Raw genomic sequence first — 17,919 nt, 5'->3', positions numbered from 1 at the left:
GGCTGCTTTCTGTAACTAGAGATCAGCATTTATATCTTGCCTTATCACATTTCATTTCTCACTCGACAGTTGAGCCAGAATGGGCACATACAAAATTCTGCAGTATCATAGCCAACTTAAATGGCAGCAGTTGGATGTTTATTTTATACTTACAAAACACAGCTAAATGTGACTGCAGGTTTTTTTTTTTTTTTTAAAACACATTACTCTCAGTTCTCAACACACAACAAAAATGTTTCTTGGATGGCTGCACAATGATAAAAGTTGAAAATCTAACTTGTGTTGTATTGAGAGGGAGAGGCAAAAGAAAAAAATGGAGGAATGGGATAACCCAGGGCTGTCCAACTGGCGGCCCACGACCCCCCCCCCTTGTTTGGCCCCCCACATACCTGCTGTGTTTTCTTACCATGTGTAAATTTTAAATGGTATCACTACAGAGATTAACTAGCCCCTGCATTGTGTAAACCTCAAATTCAGACTAATCCCCTGTTTTGTTCACACTTGTGATCCCCCCTGCATTGTTCACACCCGTGACACCACTATTGTTCACATCCTAAAGAGCTGTACTGTTCACACCTGAGACCCAAACTGAAACTGCCCACATTGTTCACCTGTTCACACTCATACAAACTGCTGGAGGGGCATCAACACTGTGTCACTGTACGTAGTACATTTTAAGAGTGGTCCTGATGGGTTTCCCTGTCTCCTGCTCTGTTCTGCCTTCCCTATGCTCTTGGTGTGTAACATACTCTGCCTGTGTGTGACATACTCTGCCTGTGTGTGACATACTCTGCCTATGTGTGACATACTCTGCCTGTGTGTGCCCTGCTCTGCCTGTGTGTAACATAATTTGCCTGTGTGTGACATACTCTGCCTGTGTGTGACATACTCTGCCTGTGTGTGACATACTCTGCCTGTGTGTGCATTCCAAAAATCCCATAAAAAACTTTATTTAATCTCTTTAATATTTAGAACAGTTTAGCAATTGAATATTAATGCACATCTCTTTGCTACAACCATATTTTCATGGCTACAAATGCCATTGCAGTTTGCGTTCACTTTGAAATTTTTAATAGTATTTGCAGAGGCAAATGCGAACAGCATGGATATTGTCATGGGGAAAAATTATTTTTTTCAAAATGAATTAGTTAATATTGCTGATCCAGCAGAATTCTGTACTGAAATCCATTTCTCAAAAGAGCAAACAGATTTTTTTATATTTAATTTTGAAATCTGACATGGGACTAGACATACTGTTAGTTTCCTAGCTGCCCTCAGTGATGTGACTTGTGCTCTGATAAACTTCAGTCATTCTTTACTACTGTACTGCAAGTTGGGGTGATATCAACCCACTTCCTTTCCCCCCAGCAGCCTAACAACAGAACACTGGAAAGGTAATCAGATAGCAGCTCCCTAACACAAAATAACAGCTCCCTGGTAGATCTAAGATCAATTGTAAAATCCAGGTCCCACTGTGACACATTCAGTTACGTTGAATAGGAGAACAACAACAACAGCCTGTCAGAAAGCAGTCCCATCCTAAATTGCTGACTCTTTCTAAAAGCACATGACCAGGCAAAATGACCTTAGATGGCTGCCTACACACCAATATTACAACTAAAAAATACACTTGCTGGTTCAGGAATGACATTTTATATGGTAGAGTGAATTATTTGAAGTGTAAACAGTGAAATTTACAAATAAAAACAACATCATATAAATCATGACAAAATCCCTATAAAGCAATGTACCTATAGCAGAACCAGCTTTGAAAGAACAACTCTATTTCATAGAAAATACCATATACTCTATTCAATGGAAAACAACAAATCGCTTAATGGATGCTAGCAAATTATATAATTTTAAATAACTGGCAGCTCTCCAGCTATTGTATCTCAAACACTCAGAATGCCTAGGAGTTACAGTTCCCAATAACCTTGAGACTGGGATGGTTTACTCCTTTTACTCCTAACTACGTATATACTCGAGTATAAGCCGAGGTACCTAATTTTACTTCCAAAAACTGGGAAAGCTTATTGACTCGAGTATAAGCCTAGGGCGAGAAATGCAGCAGCTTCTGGTAAGTTTCAATCAAAAAATTGAGGGTTTCTGCTCCCATTGGAAGTGCCGGCATCTCGTTTTTGGATGCCAGCGACCATTCTTGGACGCCGGTGAATATTCTTGGAGACTATTCTTGGACGCCGGCAACTATTCTTGGACGCCGGCAACTATTCTTGGACGCCGGCGACTATTCTTAGGCGCCGGCGACTATTCTTAGTCACCGGCGACCGTTTTTGTGCTTGACCCGAGTATAAGCCGAGGTAGAGTTTTTCAGCATATTTTGGGGGCTGAAAAACTCTTATACTCGAGTATATACGGTAATTTTTATAAGGTTATTGAATATGGCTTGGAAATTTGAGTGCTGGCATTACCTTCTGCATATACTGGGAAACCACAGATCGAACACGGACTATAGTTTGCAAGAAAGGTAATACATAAGTGTCTCAGATTTTTCTAATTGATTTTTCTAATAAATTTTTCAAAAAAAAATGTTTTCTAATTTTTTTTTTACTTTCTGTGATTAATTGTTCATTCTTTCTTAATTAATTCTGTACACGTTGATTTTTATTTTAAACAATGTGGGGCAAAACCCCTGTACACATTTATGGACATTTTCATCAAATTGGAAGGATCATTGGATAAATATAACACTAATAATGGAAACTTGTTTGAACAAAATGAATGGACTTGTTAACAATAGGATACTTTGTACAGGAATGCCCGGCACTTCCCCAAACCTTTCCCCACCTCCACTAAATGTTATTTAAGGGTAAAACTACATGGCCGGTTTCAATGCGTTTTCAGCAGATCCGACGCAATGCGCCAAAACGCAGGCGTCAAGTCGGATGTGACGGAAAATAAGGTAAGTAATAAAAATGTCGGATCTTGGCTGCGTTCATTCGAAAAACGACGCAGCTGTCAGATGCAAACGCAGCACGCAGCGTCTGCATCCGATAGTCGTGTCGTGTCGGATGAACGCTGCAACACCATCCGACATTGTTATTACTCATCTTATTTTCCGTCACATCCGACTTGATGCCTGCGTTTTGGCTCAGCGCGTTGGATCAGCCGCAAACACATTCCAACCGGCCGTGTAGTTCTACTCTAACACTGAGTGGTGTACATGACTACAGGCTTGATAAAGGGCCTGTGAGGCCCGAAACTTTGCCTTTCTTTGTGTACTTCATTTTGAGCCATTAAAAATCACACAGCAAAATTGATTCACTTTTGTCAGTGTGCTGCAGTTATTGCAGTTATCTGAACTTTGTATATGATTTTCCTGACTGGCGGCAGGTTGGGTAATATACTGCTTAGCACATGATCCTAAGGGATAATACGCAGAGGTTGAGCACTTCACTATTGTGTGTTACTCCTAACCAATGGTATTATAGTCATTTACAGTAGGTTTTTACCTTACATCACAACATTCTCTCATGAATCAAGATGCATACCTGATAATAGGCCTTAATGTGGCGCACCAGTATAGTAAGATTCTGGACTCGTAGGCTGACATCATTGTTCACATGTTTGTTGACACGTTGATTGGAGGGTCGAGGATCTCTATTGGACAAATACAGCAGTAAGTAAATAGTAGTATAGTATTTAAATGAGCACATGGTGTATTACTTTATTAAATTGCATCTGATCTATTAACTCAAGTATCATGAATGGCTTTAATATTTTACAAATTCTGAGAAGAGGAAATGGCCACCTGCACCTCTGGCATTAGATGCTAAGCAAGTGGTTTCCAAACTGTGGGTCTGACCCTAATGAAGGGGTTTGGAGCAGTGGCAGGCCACTTAGGGTGACAATTGGGGGATAATTATTTTCTTTTCTAAGTGCCCAGCCTCAACGTCAGTTGGGAGGAGATATGGGGTGAATATACATTTGTGATCCTAGATATTCTTGAGACTTTGATTGAATGACTGATACACTGATATTTACTCATACTATATGTTCTAATTCCATGAGCTAAAGGTTGGACTTTCAAGGAGGCCCTTGCCAAAGGCTGGATCTTCGGGTAGGGACTGAAATAAAGTTTGACGAATAAGGTGTTAAAGAAACAGTAACATCAAAAAATTAAAAGTCATGAAAAAATAATAATGTACTGTTGTGCTGCACTGGTACAACTGGTGTGTTTGCTTCAGAAACATAACTATTGTAGTTGATACACAAGCTGTGTATCAACTATAGTTAAATATAGATATCTTTTATGTAGCCAAAGGGTCGGCCATTCAAAGTTGAAAAAGTAGAAAAGGCAAATGATACATAGCAGATAACCAATAAGCTGTGTAGTATACAATGGGATTCTGCAGAACTTACTGTTATCTACTGTGTATCTTGTGCTTAAATGGTTGCCCCCATGGCTACACAGCAGTTTGTTTATATAAACTATAGTAGCACACCAATTTTACCAGTGCAGGGCATCAGTACACTATATAGTCATTCCTTTAAAAACACTTTCAGTTTTTGGTGATTGGGTGAGCATTAAACTTTAGCAGAAGGTGACGATGTTCTGACTGCTGGTTCTGCTTTCGATATGTATGTCTTCTTATTATTTTCATGTCTGTGTATGTATGTTTTGTTTTGAAAATGCAAAAATAAAAACTTTAAAAAAAAAAAAAAACTTTAGCAGAAGCAGTAGTAAAGAGCAAACCTGAGCCAAGGAATGTACCTGCTTAAAGTATAAATGGCACAAAACTGTATATTTGCATTGGGACTCACTACCAATACTCCAATCACAAACCAAGATGATTGGATGAAAGGTTGGCTGGGGAATTATGCACGGACAATTTGAAAACAGATCTCCACCCCCCCCCAAATGCAGATTTCACTATATTGGGATAAAGCGTGCAGGTCTGTGATGGTGTTTAATGTGGATTTCCTTTCCCTTTAAAAAAGGTAATTTAAGGATAGAGGATCCAGTTTCTCAGTAACTCACAGGTGCCGGGTTTCATGAACGCAGAGTCTAGCTCTGTAATGCCAATTTATCTTGAACCATGACTACATAATTCCTCATAGCATTAGGAGCCATGCTCAGAGAAGTCTGAAAGCGGCAGTAAAGAATAAAACACGAACAGGAGGCAGAATTTGCATAAAATATATTTATCTATTAAATATCCTCACCAGTGAAGTATAAAGTTCCTATATGCAGAGTGTCTTAGACTGTAAGCTCCACTGGGGCAGGGACTGATGTGAATGATGCATAATATCTGTAGAGCTCTGCAGAAATGAGTTGCTATAGAAATACCAGGAAATATATAAAATAGAACAAAATATATTTACTGCTATTAATTGTGAATCCAATTTGACCAGGAAGAAATGGTTTCCCAAGCACACTGAAATGAAACAGACAGACCCCACAGAGCAATATCAGCACTGGTAGTGAAGAAGAATGTGACTAGGCAGCTGATTAAGGCAGGAAAAGTGGTAACATATAGCCCTGCATTTCCAGCATATATCTCTGTAACGTCAGCTGCTTTGTGACATCAGAAGGACCCTCAAAGACAGCTTTGTCAACAGATACATTTAAATTTATAGAGGAAAAAAGGGCTTGTCCAATAACCTGTCATAAGGGGAAGCCCAGTGCTCAGCAGCTGTTCATCACTACTCTGGAGGTCAACTACTTTCTGCTACCTTCCCTTCCCAGAATTGTAGAATTCAAAGTGTTTCCTTACCCAAGGAGGAACTCACCCTCCAATTACACAGAACTCTGCATGTGTTCAGATAAATGTATCATTAGCTCAGCATTCAAATACATATTTAAACACACCAGTTAAAAAAAGGGTTTTGTAGCATTTAAAGAGGTTGCTCACCTTCCAAATACTTTTTCTGTTGAATTGTTTACACATTGTTCACCAGAAATAAATACTTTTTGCAATTACTTTCTATTTGTGATTGGTTTTCTAATATTGGAGTGTAAAGTTTTATTTTTCAAATTCTAAAGCAGCTCTGGTGGGGGGGGTCGCTGACTCTGTAACTGTTCTAAATTGATACATTTAGATACATTTTTTATCTTTGTCCCCTGCTGAGCAGAATCCCTGAGTTTCATTAAAGGCAGCTGTTGAATTCATACAATAGTTGCTAACATTCCACAGAGGCTGCTGAGAAATGTGTATTTTATTGTTTGGAAAAACAATAAAAAATATCATTATTTTTTATTATTGTTTTTCCAAAATTGAAGTTTAACGTTTAAAGGGGTGGTTCACCTTAATGTTAACTTTATGTTAACTTTTAGTATGTCATAGAATGACCAATGCTAAGCAACATTTCAATTTGTCTTCATATTTTCTTTTTTGTAGGTTTTAAAGTATTTGTCGTTTTTCTTCTGACTCTTCCTAGTTTTCAAATGTGAGTCCCTGACCCCATCTAAAAAACAAATGATTTGTAAGAGTTGCTTACTCTGTAACTGTTCTAAATTGATACATTTAGATACATTTTTTATCTTTGTCCCCTGCTGAGCAGAGTCCCTGGGTTTCATTAAAGGCAGCTGTTGAATTCATACAATAGTTGCTAATATTCCACAGAGGCTGCTGAGAAATGTGTTTTTTATTGTTTGGAAAAACAGTAAAAAAATAGTATTATTTAGGGATGCACCGAATCCACTATTTTGGATTCGGCCAAACCCCCGAATCCTTCGCAAAAGATTTGGCCGAGTACCGAACCGAATGCTAATTTGCATATGCAAATTAAGGGTGGGAAGGGGAAAAACTTTTTACTTCCTTGTTTTGTGACAAAAAGTCACACGATTTCCCTCACTGCCCCTAATTTGCATATGCATATGCAAATTAGGATTTGGTTCGGCCGGGCAGAAGGATTCGGCCAAATCAGAATCCTGCTGAAAAAGGCCGAATCCTGGCCGAATCCGAACTGAATCCTGGATTCGGTGCATCCCTAGTATTATTATTATCTATTTTTTTATTGTTTACCCAAAATTGAAGTTAAAAGTTTAATGTTCCTATCTCTGGTGTTTCAGCCTGGCAGCTCAGTGATCCAGGTGCAGAATCTGAACTGTTCCTATTTACTACATTTAGTTGACACATTTCTAAGCAGCATCTGTGGAACAGCTGCCTTTAATGAAACTCAGGGATTCTGCTCATCAGGGAAAAAAAAATTAAAAAATGTATCAATTTAGAACAGTTACAGAGTCAACGACCCCCCCCCAGCTGCACTCCAATATCAGAAAAATGACCACAAATAGAAAATAATTGTAAAAAGTCTTTATTTCTAGTGAACTATCTGAAAATAATGAAACTGTCTGTAGGTGAACTATTCCTTTCCTCACGAGGAAACTTCGGGCGACTTCGGAAAATGTCCCATCCCGCTGGCGATTTGTATTTTAGCCGGCAGGAAGGCAGTTTGGGGAGATTAGTCCCCCCGAAGAAGAGATTTGTTGCCGGGCGACAAATCTCCCTGAATTCGCCTGTGTGCCCTGACCCTTAATGTAATTCCTCCTTGCAATGGTCACCAATGTGTATTTGCTTCAGAAGCTCTAATAAAGTTTACATAAATAAGCTGCCATGGGGTCAGTAATTGAGACTAAAATTCGGCCCTATGGCTGAACGATCGGATTAAGATGAGAGTGCAATGGGCTTCGGCGGGACGGTCGGGACAAAATCAAATTTCACCGATCGACCATACGACCAATCTCCGGCGGACGAAAAATGTCGGGACTCTCCACGCATGGTCCGGAAATCTTACGAATCCTTGATACGTACGATAGGATCTTTGCATCTATGGCCACATTAAGGTCCATGTTTACATAACGAATAACACATGAGCTGCGTATAACGCAATATTTAGAATACAATTGTTAGGAAAATCAAACAAAGGTCATATACTATTCATGGCTCTCTATAGAACAATTAAAACCTCTTACATATAAATATTTATTTGCAGGTGCTGGATTAACAAACACAAACTTACATTTTACATTACAAAAGCATATTAGTTCCCAGTGAAATTGTATCTGCATTTTATCTAAATATTATCTAAATATCCTGGATTTATAAAAAAATCTGTTCATTTACACCCCCAGTGGCAAATTTGCCCCGGATAATAATCTAAATTTAGATAAAAAAAAAAGATGTTGATAAAGATTCATTGCATGGATTGTTAGCTATATCCTTTCTTTATACTGTATCATTACAGTCCACAGAAGTGCATACAAAGAGCATGCAAACTATCTGTAAGGAATTGGGGAAGTCAAACAAACATAAACAGAAAAATAAGTAGGACTTATTCACAAACAATTAAGAAATGAGGAAAGCATTCCATATGCCAAATTACTGCTGCAAGGTACTTTATTGCTGACTGCCAGCAATAAAGCACCTTGCAGCAATAATTCGGCATATGGAATGCTTTCCTCATTTCTTAATTTTTGTGGCTACAGTGTTAGACCAGCGGGAGGTCTATGAGGAATGAAGCATCAAACATTTTGGTTTGGGCAGTGCACTGGAACACCTACAACAGTAGGACTTATATCTAAATGGCTGCAGTACTGATAAAGTAGGAACAGGAAACAATTTATGACATCTCTTACCGCTTCCCCCACCAACTATCTGTTACTTACATTTGAACCATGATCTTGTTTAGGAAGACTCCATCCACAAGTTCCATATACATGGCCGATTTACTTTCATTCTCATTCCCACGTGGGCCAAAGGTTTTCACCTATGGTAACAAAATAGAAAATGGGAACATTAAAAAGTGACTATAGTGCGCCTCTAAAACAAAGCTTTCGGAAAGAGAAGATGAAACCTCGATGACATGTTTTGATTCAACATTCAACATGTAGCAATCACTTTGTGTAAATCTTACTCAAAAGTAATTTGGAATAAAATTGTGCTTGTGCAGATTTTAGCAAAAGACATATGTGGTCATGTTGAGGAATGATTGGTATATACAGTATTTGTCCAGTGATGACAAAGAAGGCTATTCAATCTGTAAAAAAAAATCTACCACAACTTCAGGCATCAGAATACGGTGCTAAATTGTATACACAACATTTGTGAAATGTGTCATTTAATGATAAGTCAAACAGTTCACAGTTTTCAAAAGGAATTGTCTCTGTAGACGTATAATCAGTTCATGCAGTTGCCAACAAAGTTCAGCAAAACTTAAAACACATGAAAGAAATGCTGTGGCAATACTCACATTCAAAACGTTACCTGCTATGCACACACCCTTTGTGCCAAGACACCTACTTTGACCAGAACTGTTATTTCATCCTACGAAAAAGTAGGCTACTAGCATTGACATTTGACCACTACAGCCTCCCTCAACTATTCTACTACCACTTAAAACAACAGCTTCATGAATGGCTTTTCAAGGAACATCAAAAACTGAAAATGTATCAAAATAATTCAAATATAATGTTGGGTTAACCTGCACTGCTAAAAGCTTTGTGTTTGCTTCAGAAACACTTTATAGTTTATATAAACCAGGCATGTCCAAATTCCAGCCCGCGGGCCATTTTCGGGCCGTTTTCAATTTTAGACTGACCCGCAGCCCATTCGGCCATTCAAGGGTCGATGAGCCACTCCGGCTGCGCGCAGTGACGTAGTCGCCCGTTAGCGCGTGACATTATGATGTCACTGGATTAGGCGCTAGTTCTCGCCGGAGGTGAGAAAGTTAAAAAAGGCACTCCTTGGCACTTCTACAGCTCCGCACTAAGAACTGTGCCAGCAGGACAGTAACGAGTGAACTGCTGCTGCTGGTGATGAGAAGGAGACAGCTGGGTTATATATTCACACTGATGCTGAGCCTACCACTTGCTTTACAAAACTAAGAAGCTCTGTGTTCGTCTTAACCTCTTCATTACCTGAGTCACTTCCCAGTCTGGAAATCACAACAAACATAGATCATCAAGCAAATCATACAAATGTTGATTAGTCTCTCATGCCTTTCTGTGTGCTCCCATACATTATACCAGGATGCTCTCTACACCACAGATATTCCAGCCAAACGCTAGCTCTTTGGCTGTGCCTAAACTACAGTTCACTGTTTCCTCTCTCAATGCAGCCATTTCCATTTGCCATTTATGTTATGGTTCAAAGAATGTCAGGCTGAATGGTTGGCCCCCCACCCATTTTCACCTCACCAAATCTGGCCCTCGTTGCAAAAAGTTTGGTGTATAGCCATTCAAGCTAGAAAAAGGCAGAATAAGTACACGTTACATAGCAGATAACAGATAACATTTCTGAAGCAAACAGGTCAGGTTTGTCAGCGCAGGGTAACAGTGCATTATATATTATTTTCTTTAAAATAAACATTTTTTTGTGTTACCATTCTTTTAAATGTTGCATTGCATATCACTATGAGTGGTGCTAGCATTGTGTCACTGTCTGTAGTATATAGTCAGTTTCTCCTTCCCTGCTCCATGCAGACATATGGATTTATGTCTTGCTATGGCATAATAAACTTCTTTCACATATGAGGTGATATTCCTGCAGTCAGCACAAATGTATTACTTTACAAAGTTCATATAGTTACAAATGAAGCTTTCAGCAAAGAGCGTTAGGGTCCGTATATGTTCGTTGTTCCGTATACGTTCGTTGGCTTGTGCAAAGAGGGATTTTATCCCTGAACGACTAAAATTTTTAAACTCATCCGATAAATTTTGCAAAAGATAACGTTGAGACAATCGTTTGTCTGACGATCGTTCATACACCATCAACCATCCAGTAGGTTATCGATATTATCGGAAAGTAAAAAATATGCCCGTGTATGGCCACCTATACACAATAAGATCTGCTTGTTTGGCAAGGTCGCCAAAGAGCGGATCTTAAAGGAGGTGGCTTGAGGGGGGGTTCACATGGGACATAATTGTTGCTTTTGAATCTGAGCTGCATGCTAAGGATCAATTGTAAACTCACTGAACAGTTATGTCCGATGTGCCACCAGAAAATTAACCTTTCGTTAACATCTACCATAAAATTGACTTTGCATGCTTCTTATAATTTTGCCATAAAGTATTGGCCCAATGCTTTTATATTACCTGTCTGATGCCCCAAGTTCCTGTATGAGGGGTCTGCCATATTTGTGCAGCAGGAGTCCGTTAGCATTAGAAACTGTCAGGTTGACAAAACAGTCAGGTTTAGGAACTTCAACTAACAATTGCTTACAAAAACAAACCTCTCAGCATGACCTATAGGTAACTTTCAATTTACATTCATATTTTAAGAAGTATTTTTAGTGTCAGTATCACTTTAAAGTTGCTGACTAACTCAGAGTTAGAGAGCTGAAAAGCAGGAAGTAGTGTTCGATTATGTCAGACATCCAGTCACTCCAGCCTTTATACATTACATTTTTGCCTAACTAACTATATTAGAAACATTTTTTATTTTTATTTTGGACATACAATCTATTTACCAAGTTTTTACACTGAACTGTTCCTTTAACTCGATATGCAAAACAAAGGCAGGGCAATATTGGGTTAATCCGAACGATAGGCCCTAGGGCCAAACGATCGGATAACAATGAAGGAAATGGGTGCCGACGGGACGAGAACCACATGAACTAGCCGATGTGGTCTTTGACTGGCAAAAATATTAAACCTTCCCGATCAATATCTTGGCCAGATATTGATCAGAGAACGCGTTGGAACGCCCCTACATGGGCAGATAAACTGCTGAATAGTCTAAAGGGCTGATATCAGTAGCTTTAATCTGCACATGTATGGCATGCCTATGACTACGTGCGTTAACACACGAAACGCGTTAGGAGGAGCAATGTTGGGGAAATAAAGTTACTTTTTAATCCACCGCTGGCCTCTGGTTTGAGAAAGTGCACGCAACAGTTTTGAAGTGATTGTCGGCCAGGCCTCCCTAAGCTACGGGTTTGGGGCGTTGCACCTGAGCCAGAGTCAGGCCCGGAATGGCAATCTGTGGGTTCTGGCAAATGCCAGAGGGGCTGCTATAAGGTGCCATAGAAAGTCAGTATTTAGTGGGCTGGTAGGGGGCTGTTTGGGCATCTGTGTGGGCTTTTTGGGCCTCTGTGTATCTGAAATGGCAGGGCCTATTTTAATTCTCAGTTCAGGCCTGGCCAGAGTCCTGGATCGGTGAGTAACCTGACTTGAATGCCTATGAGAGTAACAATCTAAGCGACTGGTCCGGGGCATTTGCACCTGGACCCACCCAGTTATAGGGTGAGTAATCATAAGAAGGTTTTTTGCGTGTTACCTCATTGTATTAAAATTATTGGCTGAAGGATTAGAGCACATCCTAAAAAGTCTGTTTACAAATATCATATACACATTATCTTTTTACAGCAGGACATCACAGATAAAGCAGTGACCTCTGCAGTCGCAGACCCCCTGCATTAAACTCAATTCAACTTATAAACTGTATCCTTTCTAAAACAAATTTTGCTACTTGACTGAACATTGTATCATGTAATTATGTTACAGGAGCTGTGTTTTTAAAAAGCAAAGAAGCGGCTTTTTTCTTCACTGTGACTTTATTAGGTTAAAGTAGGTTAAATGTGCACAGAAATGTGCTTTCCTTGACTCCTGTGATACTGCCAGCTGTCTCCAAATGTGAAAACCTTTCCCAAAGCTATCTAATAATGTAGCAAAATACATTTACATACGAGAACTTCAGATACTCGTGTCCACTTGCTATATATATAACAAAGTACTATGAACATGATCCTATGCCTTTGAAATCAGGTATATTCACCACTTACCACCAGCAACAGGAAATGAAGATCTGAAGATGAAAGATGACTAAATATGAAACAGCGTGAGTGCTGAGTACCGTAATCATGTTCAGATAAGCCTAGGCCCCAGCAGGCCTTGTAACCCCCATTTACACATAACTACTCAACTGTGTACAAGATAAGGAAGATAAAATGTATTCACAGAGCAATTAAAATTATGTATTTTTTAAATTAAATTTAAAGCAACTACAAAAATGGCCTTAAAGGGTTTGTTCACCTTCCAAATACTATATTTTCAATTCAGTTGTTTTCAGTTTGTTCTCCAGAAATAAAGATTTTTTTTTCAATTACTTTCCATTATTTATTTTTTACTGTTTTTTTCAAAATCTAAGTTTAAAGTTGAATGTTCGTGTCTCTGGTGTTTGAGTCTGGCAGCTCAGTAATTCAGGTGCAGATTCTGAACTGGTTTGAACAATTTTGCAACATTTAGTTGATATATTTCTTAGGAGCATCTCTGGAGTATTAGCAACTATTGTATCAAGTCTAACAGCTGCCTGTAATGAAACCCAGAGATTCTGCTCAGCAGGGACAAAGATAAGAAATGTATCAACTAAATGTATCCATTTAAAACAGTTTACAGAGTCGGCGACCCACCCTCCCAGAGCTGCTTCAGAAGGTGAAAAAAGACACTTTACACTTCAATATTAGAAAAACGGTCACACATAATAAATAGTAAGTCATTGGAAAAAGTCGTTATTTCTGGTGATCTGTCTGAAAACAACTAGTTTTTTGAAGGTGAACCGCCCCTTTAAGAAGCAAACACTAAAGCAGCTTTTGTTGCCCCTTTTTATTCTTCAAACCTGTCAAGCAGCACAAATCAAAACACTGGGGTTACAACTCAGTGAGGGTCATTTATCAACACTGGGCAAATTTGCCCATGGACAGTAACCCATGGCAACCAATCAGTTTGCTGCTTTCATAGTTCTACTTGCAGCTGGCTTTAAAAAGCTAATCACTGATTGGTTACTATAGGTAACTGCCCATGAGCAAATATGTCCAGCGTTGATAAATGAGCCCCAGTGACAGCAAATATCCCCTTGCACAATTCATGTTATTTCAAATACAACAAAATTATTCCACTTTCTATCATTATTGCTATCATAGAACTAAATGTTTAACCTTTATAGTCTTCACTTTACAGTTCAGGTTGCAGACTGTATTGGTTATCTAAAAAAAATAAATGTTTTATGGTTGTTCTTTTGCACACAATGCCTGCATTAATCTGTTCTTCTTTAAAATAAAAATTAAAAAAAACAAAACAGCAGTGTCAGCAGAACTTTAGTAGCAGAGGTAATGTGATCTACTTCTGACACTGGATCTTATACCAGAGACTCCATTACCCCTCTCAACTCCTAGTAACCCTTGGCAAGTCACTTAATCTGTTTATATCCCAGTATACATTGAGTCCCCCAAAATAAAGGATTTGATTGGTGTAGTATACTAGAGTAAAGTGCTACCCCTCCACCGCTGTTTACAATACATTACACCTTATTGAGTATTATATGTCTATTTTAGTTTCTCCATCATAACAAATTTGTTTTTTTATTATAGGAAAGAGCAATCAATTTTTGAGACACGGTCCACATGGTGGGGTTATGGATGTCCAGTCTTTGCCATTTCAGCTGAATAACTAGTGTCACTATTCCCACAAACAACAGCAGCAGCAGGTTGTTATAAACAAAATGATCCAAAGGAATTGCCTCTAGATCAGTGATCCCCAACCAGTAGCTTGCAAGCAACATGTTGTCCCCAACCCCTTGGATGTTGCTCACTGTGGCTTCAAAACTTTATTTGAATTCCTAGTTTGGGGCAAGTTATGGTTGCATAAAAACCAGGTGTACTGCCAAACAAAGCCACCTATAGGCTGCCAGTCCACATAGGGGCTACCAATAGCCAATCACAGCCCTTATTTGGCACCTCCCAGGAACATTTTTTATGCTTGTGCTGCTTCCCAACTCATTTTACAATTGAATGTGGCTCACGGGTGAAAAAGGTTGGGGACCACTGTTCTTGATCATTCAAATATCATGCCTAAAATGACCTCTGCAACAGCTACTTAACTCCAGTGTGACACAACATGCTCTAATTGCTGTGTAGGACATGGAGGGAAAACTGCTTGAATTTGTGAGCAAGATATGTGATCCTGTTGGTATGTGGTGCTATAACTACACACAGCTAAGCAAAAGTAGGACTAAAGGGAGACAGAAAGGGTCTGGGGTTAAAGTAAACACTTGTGGATGAAAAAACAAAGCAGCATGTCCCCCAAGTCACAGACAAAAGTACTGCTGTACAGTATATATAACAGACCCTGGCACCCACCCAATACACCATCCCTTCCCCGGCACCCACCAGATGCACATCCCTTCCCCGGCACCCACCAGATGCACATCCCTTCCCCGGCACCCACCAGATGCACATCCCTTCCCAGGCACCCACCAGATGCCCATCCCTTCCCCGGCACCCACCAGATGCCCATCCCTTCCCCAGCACCCACCAGATGCCCATCCCTTCCCCGGCACCCACCAGATGCACATCCCTTCCCCGGCACCCACCAGATGCACATCCCTTCCCCGGCACCCACCAGATGCCCATCCCTTCCTCGTCACCCACCAGATGCCCATGCCTTCCCCGGCACCCATCCGATGCACATCCCTTCCCCGGCACCCACCAGATGCACATCCCTTCCCTGGCACCCACCAGATGCACATCCCTTCCCAGGCACCCACCAGATGCACATCCCTTCCCCGGCACCCACCAGATACATATCCCTTCCCTGGCACCCACCAGATGCCCATCCCTTCCCCGGCACCCACCAGATGCCCATCCCTTCCCCGGCACCCACCAGATGCCCATCCCTTCCCCGGCACCCACCAGATGTCCATCCCTTCCCCGGCACCCACAAGATGCCCATCCCTTCCCTGGCACCCACCAGAAGCACATCCCTTCCCCGGCACCCACCAGATGCACATCCCTTCCCCGGCACCCACCAGATGCCCATCCCTTCCTCGTCACCCACCAGATGCCCATCCCTTCCCCGGCACCCATCCGATGCACATCCCTTCCCTGGCACCCACCAGAAGCACATCCCTTCCCCGGCACCCACCAGATGCACATCCCTTCCCCGGCATCCACCAGATGCACATCCCTTCCCCGGCACCCACCAGATGCCCATCCCTTCCCCGGCACCCATCCGATGCACATCCCTTCCCCGGCACCCACCAGATGCCCATCCCTTCCCCGGCACCCACCAGATGCCCATCCCTTCCCTGACACACTCACCCAGGTCACCAGTGGACTCTCCAGAAAGTGGTTCATCTGTTGGCAAATTGTAGTTTCCATGTTGTGCTCAGTGGTCATACAATAGAGAGGCCCATGCCGTGTTTGCGGAGTTTATGGCCCTGAAAGGGCTTTAGAAGCTGAACAATGACAAGCTCATCTCTGAGGTGGGGACAGTCCCAGACTCCTCTACTCTATAACACTTCCTACATCACAGCCCAACACTCTGGCTTTGCAGAACAACTGGCCGCTGTGGGCGCCCTCACTCGCTGGCAGCTCGCTAAATGCCAGTTATTTGGGAGCAGATACATCTGTGTAGAAGCCACAAATTCCCTGTGTATTACGTGCGTTCCGGCGGCACATTTGTACTGGTGAAACAGAAAGACAGGCAATTCTACCCTCAGAAGGAATCCAGGTTGCCTACAATTTCCAGAAGCCGCTTGTACGAAGTTGTAAATTGTCAGTAAACTCCAAGGGAAAAGAACAGACGATGAAGTTGTAGAACCCACCCTGCGCTTCGGCGCTGCATATGCCCAAACCACCACAGGTACTATTGTAGCTCAGCGACGGGACAGGCACAGTAAACGACCAATCGAAGCAGGGAGGAGGCAGGGCGATGCGTTAAATTCACCAATCACGTCAGAGCTTCTAGTTGAGCGGCTTTCAACAAAACCAAGTCAAGCAGTGAAAACTGAGGAGGGAGACAGTGGCAACCAGACGCTCGTGGGGTGAAGTGCACCTGTCTCCTCCTCCTCAGTCTCCATAAACTCTCAGCACAGGCCTTTTTCCATGTTCCCGGGGGTTTAGTTAATTTCAGACTTCAAGAAGCGTATTTATAAAAAGGGGGGAAGCAGAGTTTATCACAGTTTGCCAAAAAGACATATGTATGACATCATCAGTGTCAGACTGGGACACCAGGGGCCCACCCAAAAACCTTAGACCAGGGGCCCACTCTCAGTACTAATATTCTTAATCTCCTCAATCAACCTCTATTCTCTTAATCTGTTCTCTTTATACTGTAATCAATTATTCCATCTATTTAGCCTCTTAGTTCTCAGAGAAATAGGGAATGGCCATGAAATAGGTCAAACGTTTAGCAGCAAGAGGCCCTCTGACACCTGGGCCCACCGGGAGTTTTCCTGGTATCCCTGTGCAGGGTCGGACTTGGGGGCCCAGGGCCCCCTCTGCCCCCCCCCGCCCCCCTACTGTGAGGCAACGCTCGGGCCACACACATGCATGCGCGAACGGCGGCGTGCCATTTGGAAGAGGGGTCTGGCTTGGCGGGGGCCCATGAGGGTCGGGGCCCACCGGGTTTTTTCCCAGTTTCCCACTGGGCCAGTTGGACACTGGACATCATCCAGTCCAGTTACAAGTAGAGGAACAGCCTTTTTTTTGGCTGGGAGGTGTTGAAGTACCTGAGGCTTCCTGGGAGTCCTAGGGTACATCTGTTAAAGGAGGAGGAGGGAAGCCTGACATTGGCATCCAAACTACAGGGTGGTCCACCACAGGTTATAAGGGATCCCCTGCTGCAACTCAGCAAGAAAGAAAAAGAGACTGTCCAAAAGAAAATGGAGAGAGTCCTGGAGCTCTAACTGAGCAGAGAGTGCCCATCATGTCGCCTGCCAAGCTGTGAGATGTTAGATACCCACTACGTTTATTATTATTTTTTTATATTATTACTGCAAATCTCTGTGTATTTCATCTTCCTAGTGGGTCTCCCTGAGGTATATTCCTTAATTCCCACTGGAGGCATTGGGTAGTAAAATCCCAGTCTCTCCAAATTGTGATTGTATTTAAAGACAGGGATCCAAATAAATTATATATATATAAATATGTTGGTTATTGCAATATTTGCCCCCCCTG

The 17,919-nt window shown here is 41.5% G+C and overlaps 1 protein-coding gene across 3 annotated transcripts in view; it reads right to left on the bottom strand.

Moving 5' to 3' along the window:
• LOC108699825 (protein Daple-like) overlaps positions 1–16,600 on the bottom strand; it is an 88,214-nt gene extending 71,614 nt beyond the window's left edge. For all 3 annotated transcript variants that reach the window (XM_018232427.2, XM_041574815.1, XM_018232428.2), the window contains exons 1-3: positions 16,060–16,600; positions 8,633–8,733; positions 3,513–3,621 (exon numbers count right to left, since the gene is read on the bottom strand). In XM_018232427.2, coding sequence (XP_018087916.1) covers positions 3,513–3,621; positions 8,633–8,733; positions 16,060–16,137 — 288 coding nt within the window. In that variant the 5' untranslated portion in view covers positions 16,138–16,600. The remainder of the gene's footprint in view (positions 1–3,512; positions 3,622–8,632; positions 8,734–16,059) is intronic.
• Between the last annotated feature and the right edge of the window lie 1,319 nt (positions 16,601–17,919).

The sequence above is a fragment of the Xenopus laevis genome, chromosome 8S (assembly GCF_017654675.1).
Source record: "Xenopus laevis strain J_2021 chromosome 8S, Xenopus_laevis_v10.1, whole genome shotgun sequence".
Classification (NCBI taxonomy): domain Eukaryota; kingdom Metazoa; phylum Chordata; class Amphibia; order Anura; family Pipidae; genus Xenopus; species Xenopus laevis.
The sequence above is the reverse complement of the archived record's forward strand: the minus strand, read 5'-3'. Positions and strand labels throughout refer to the sequence as shown.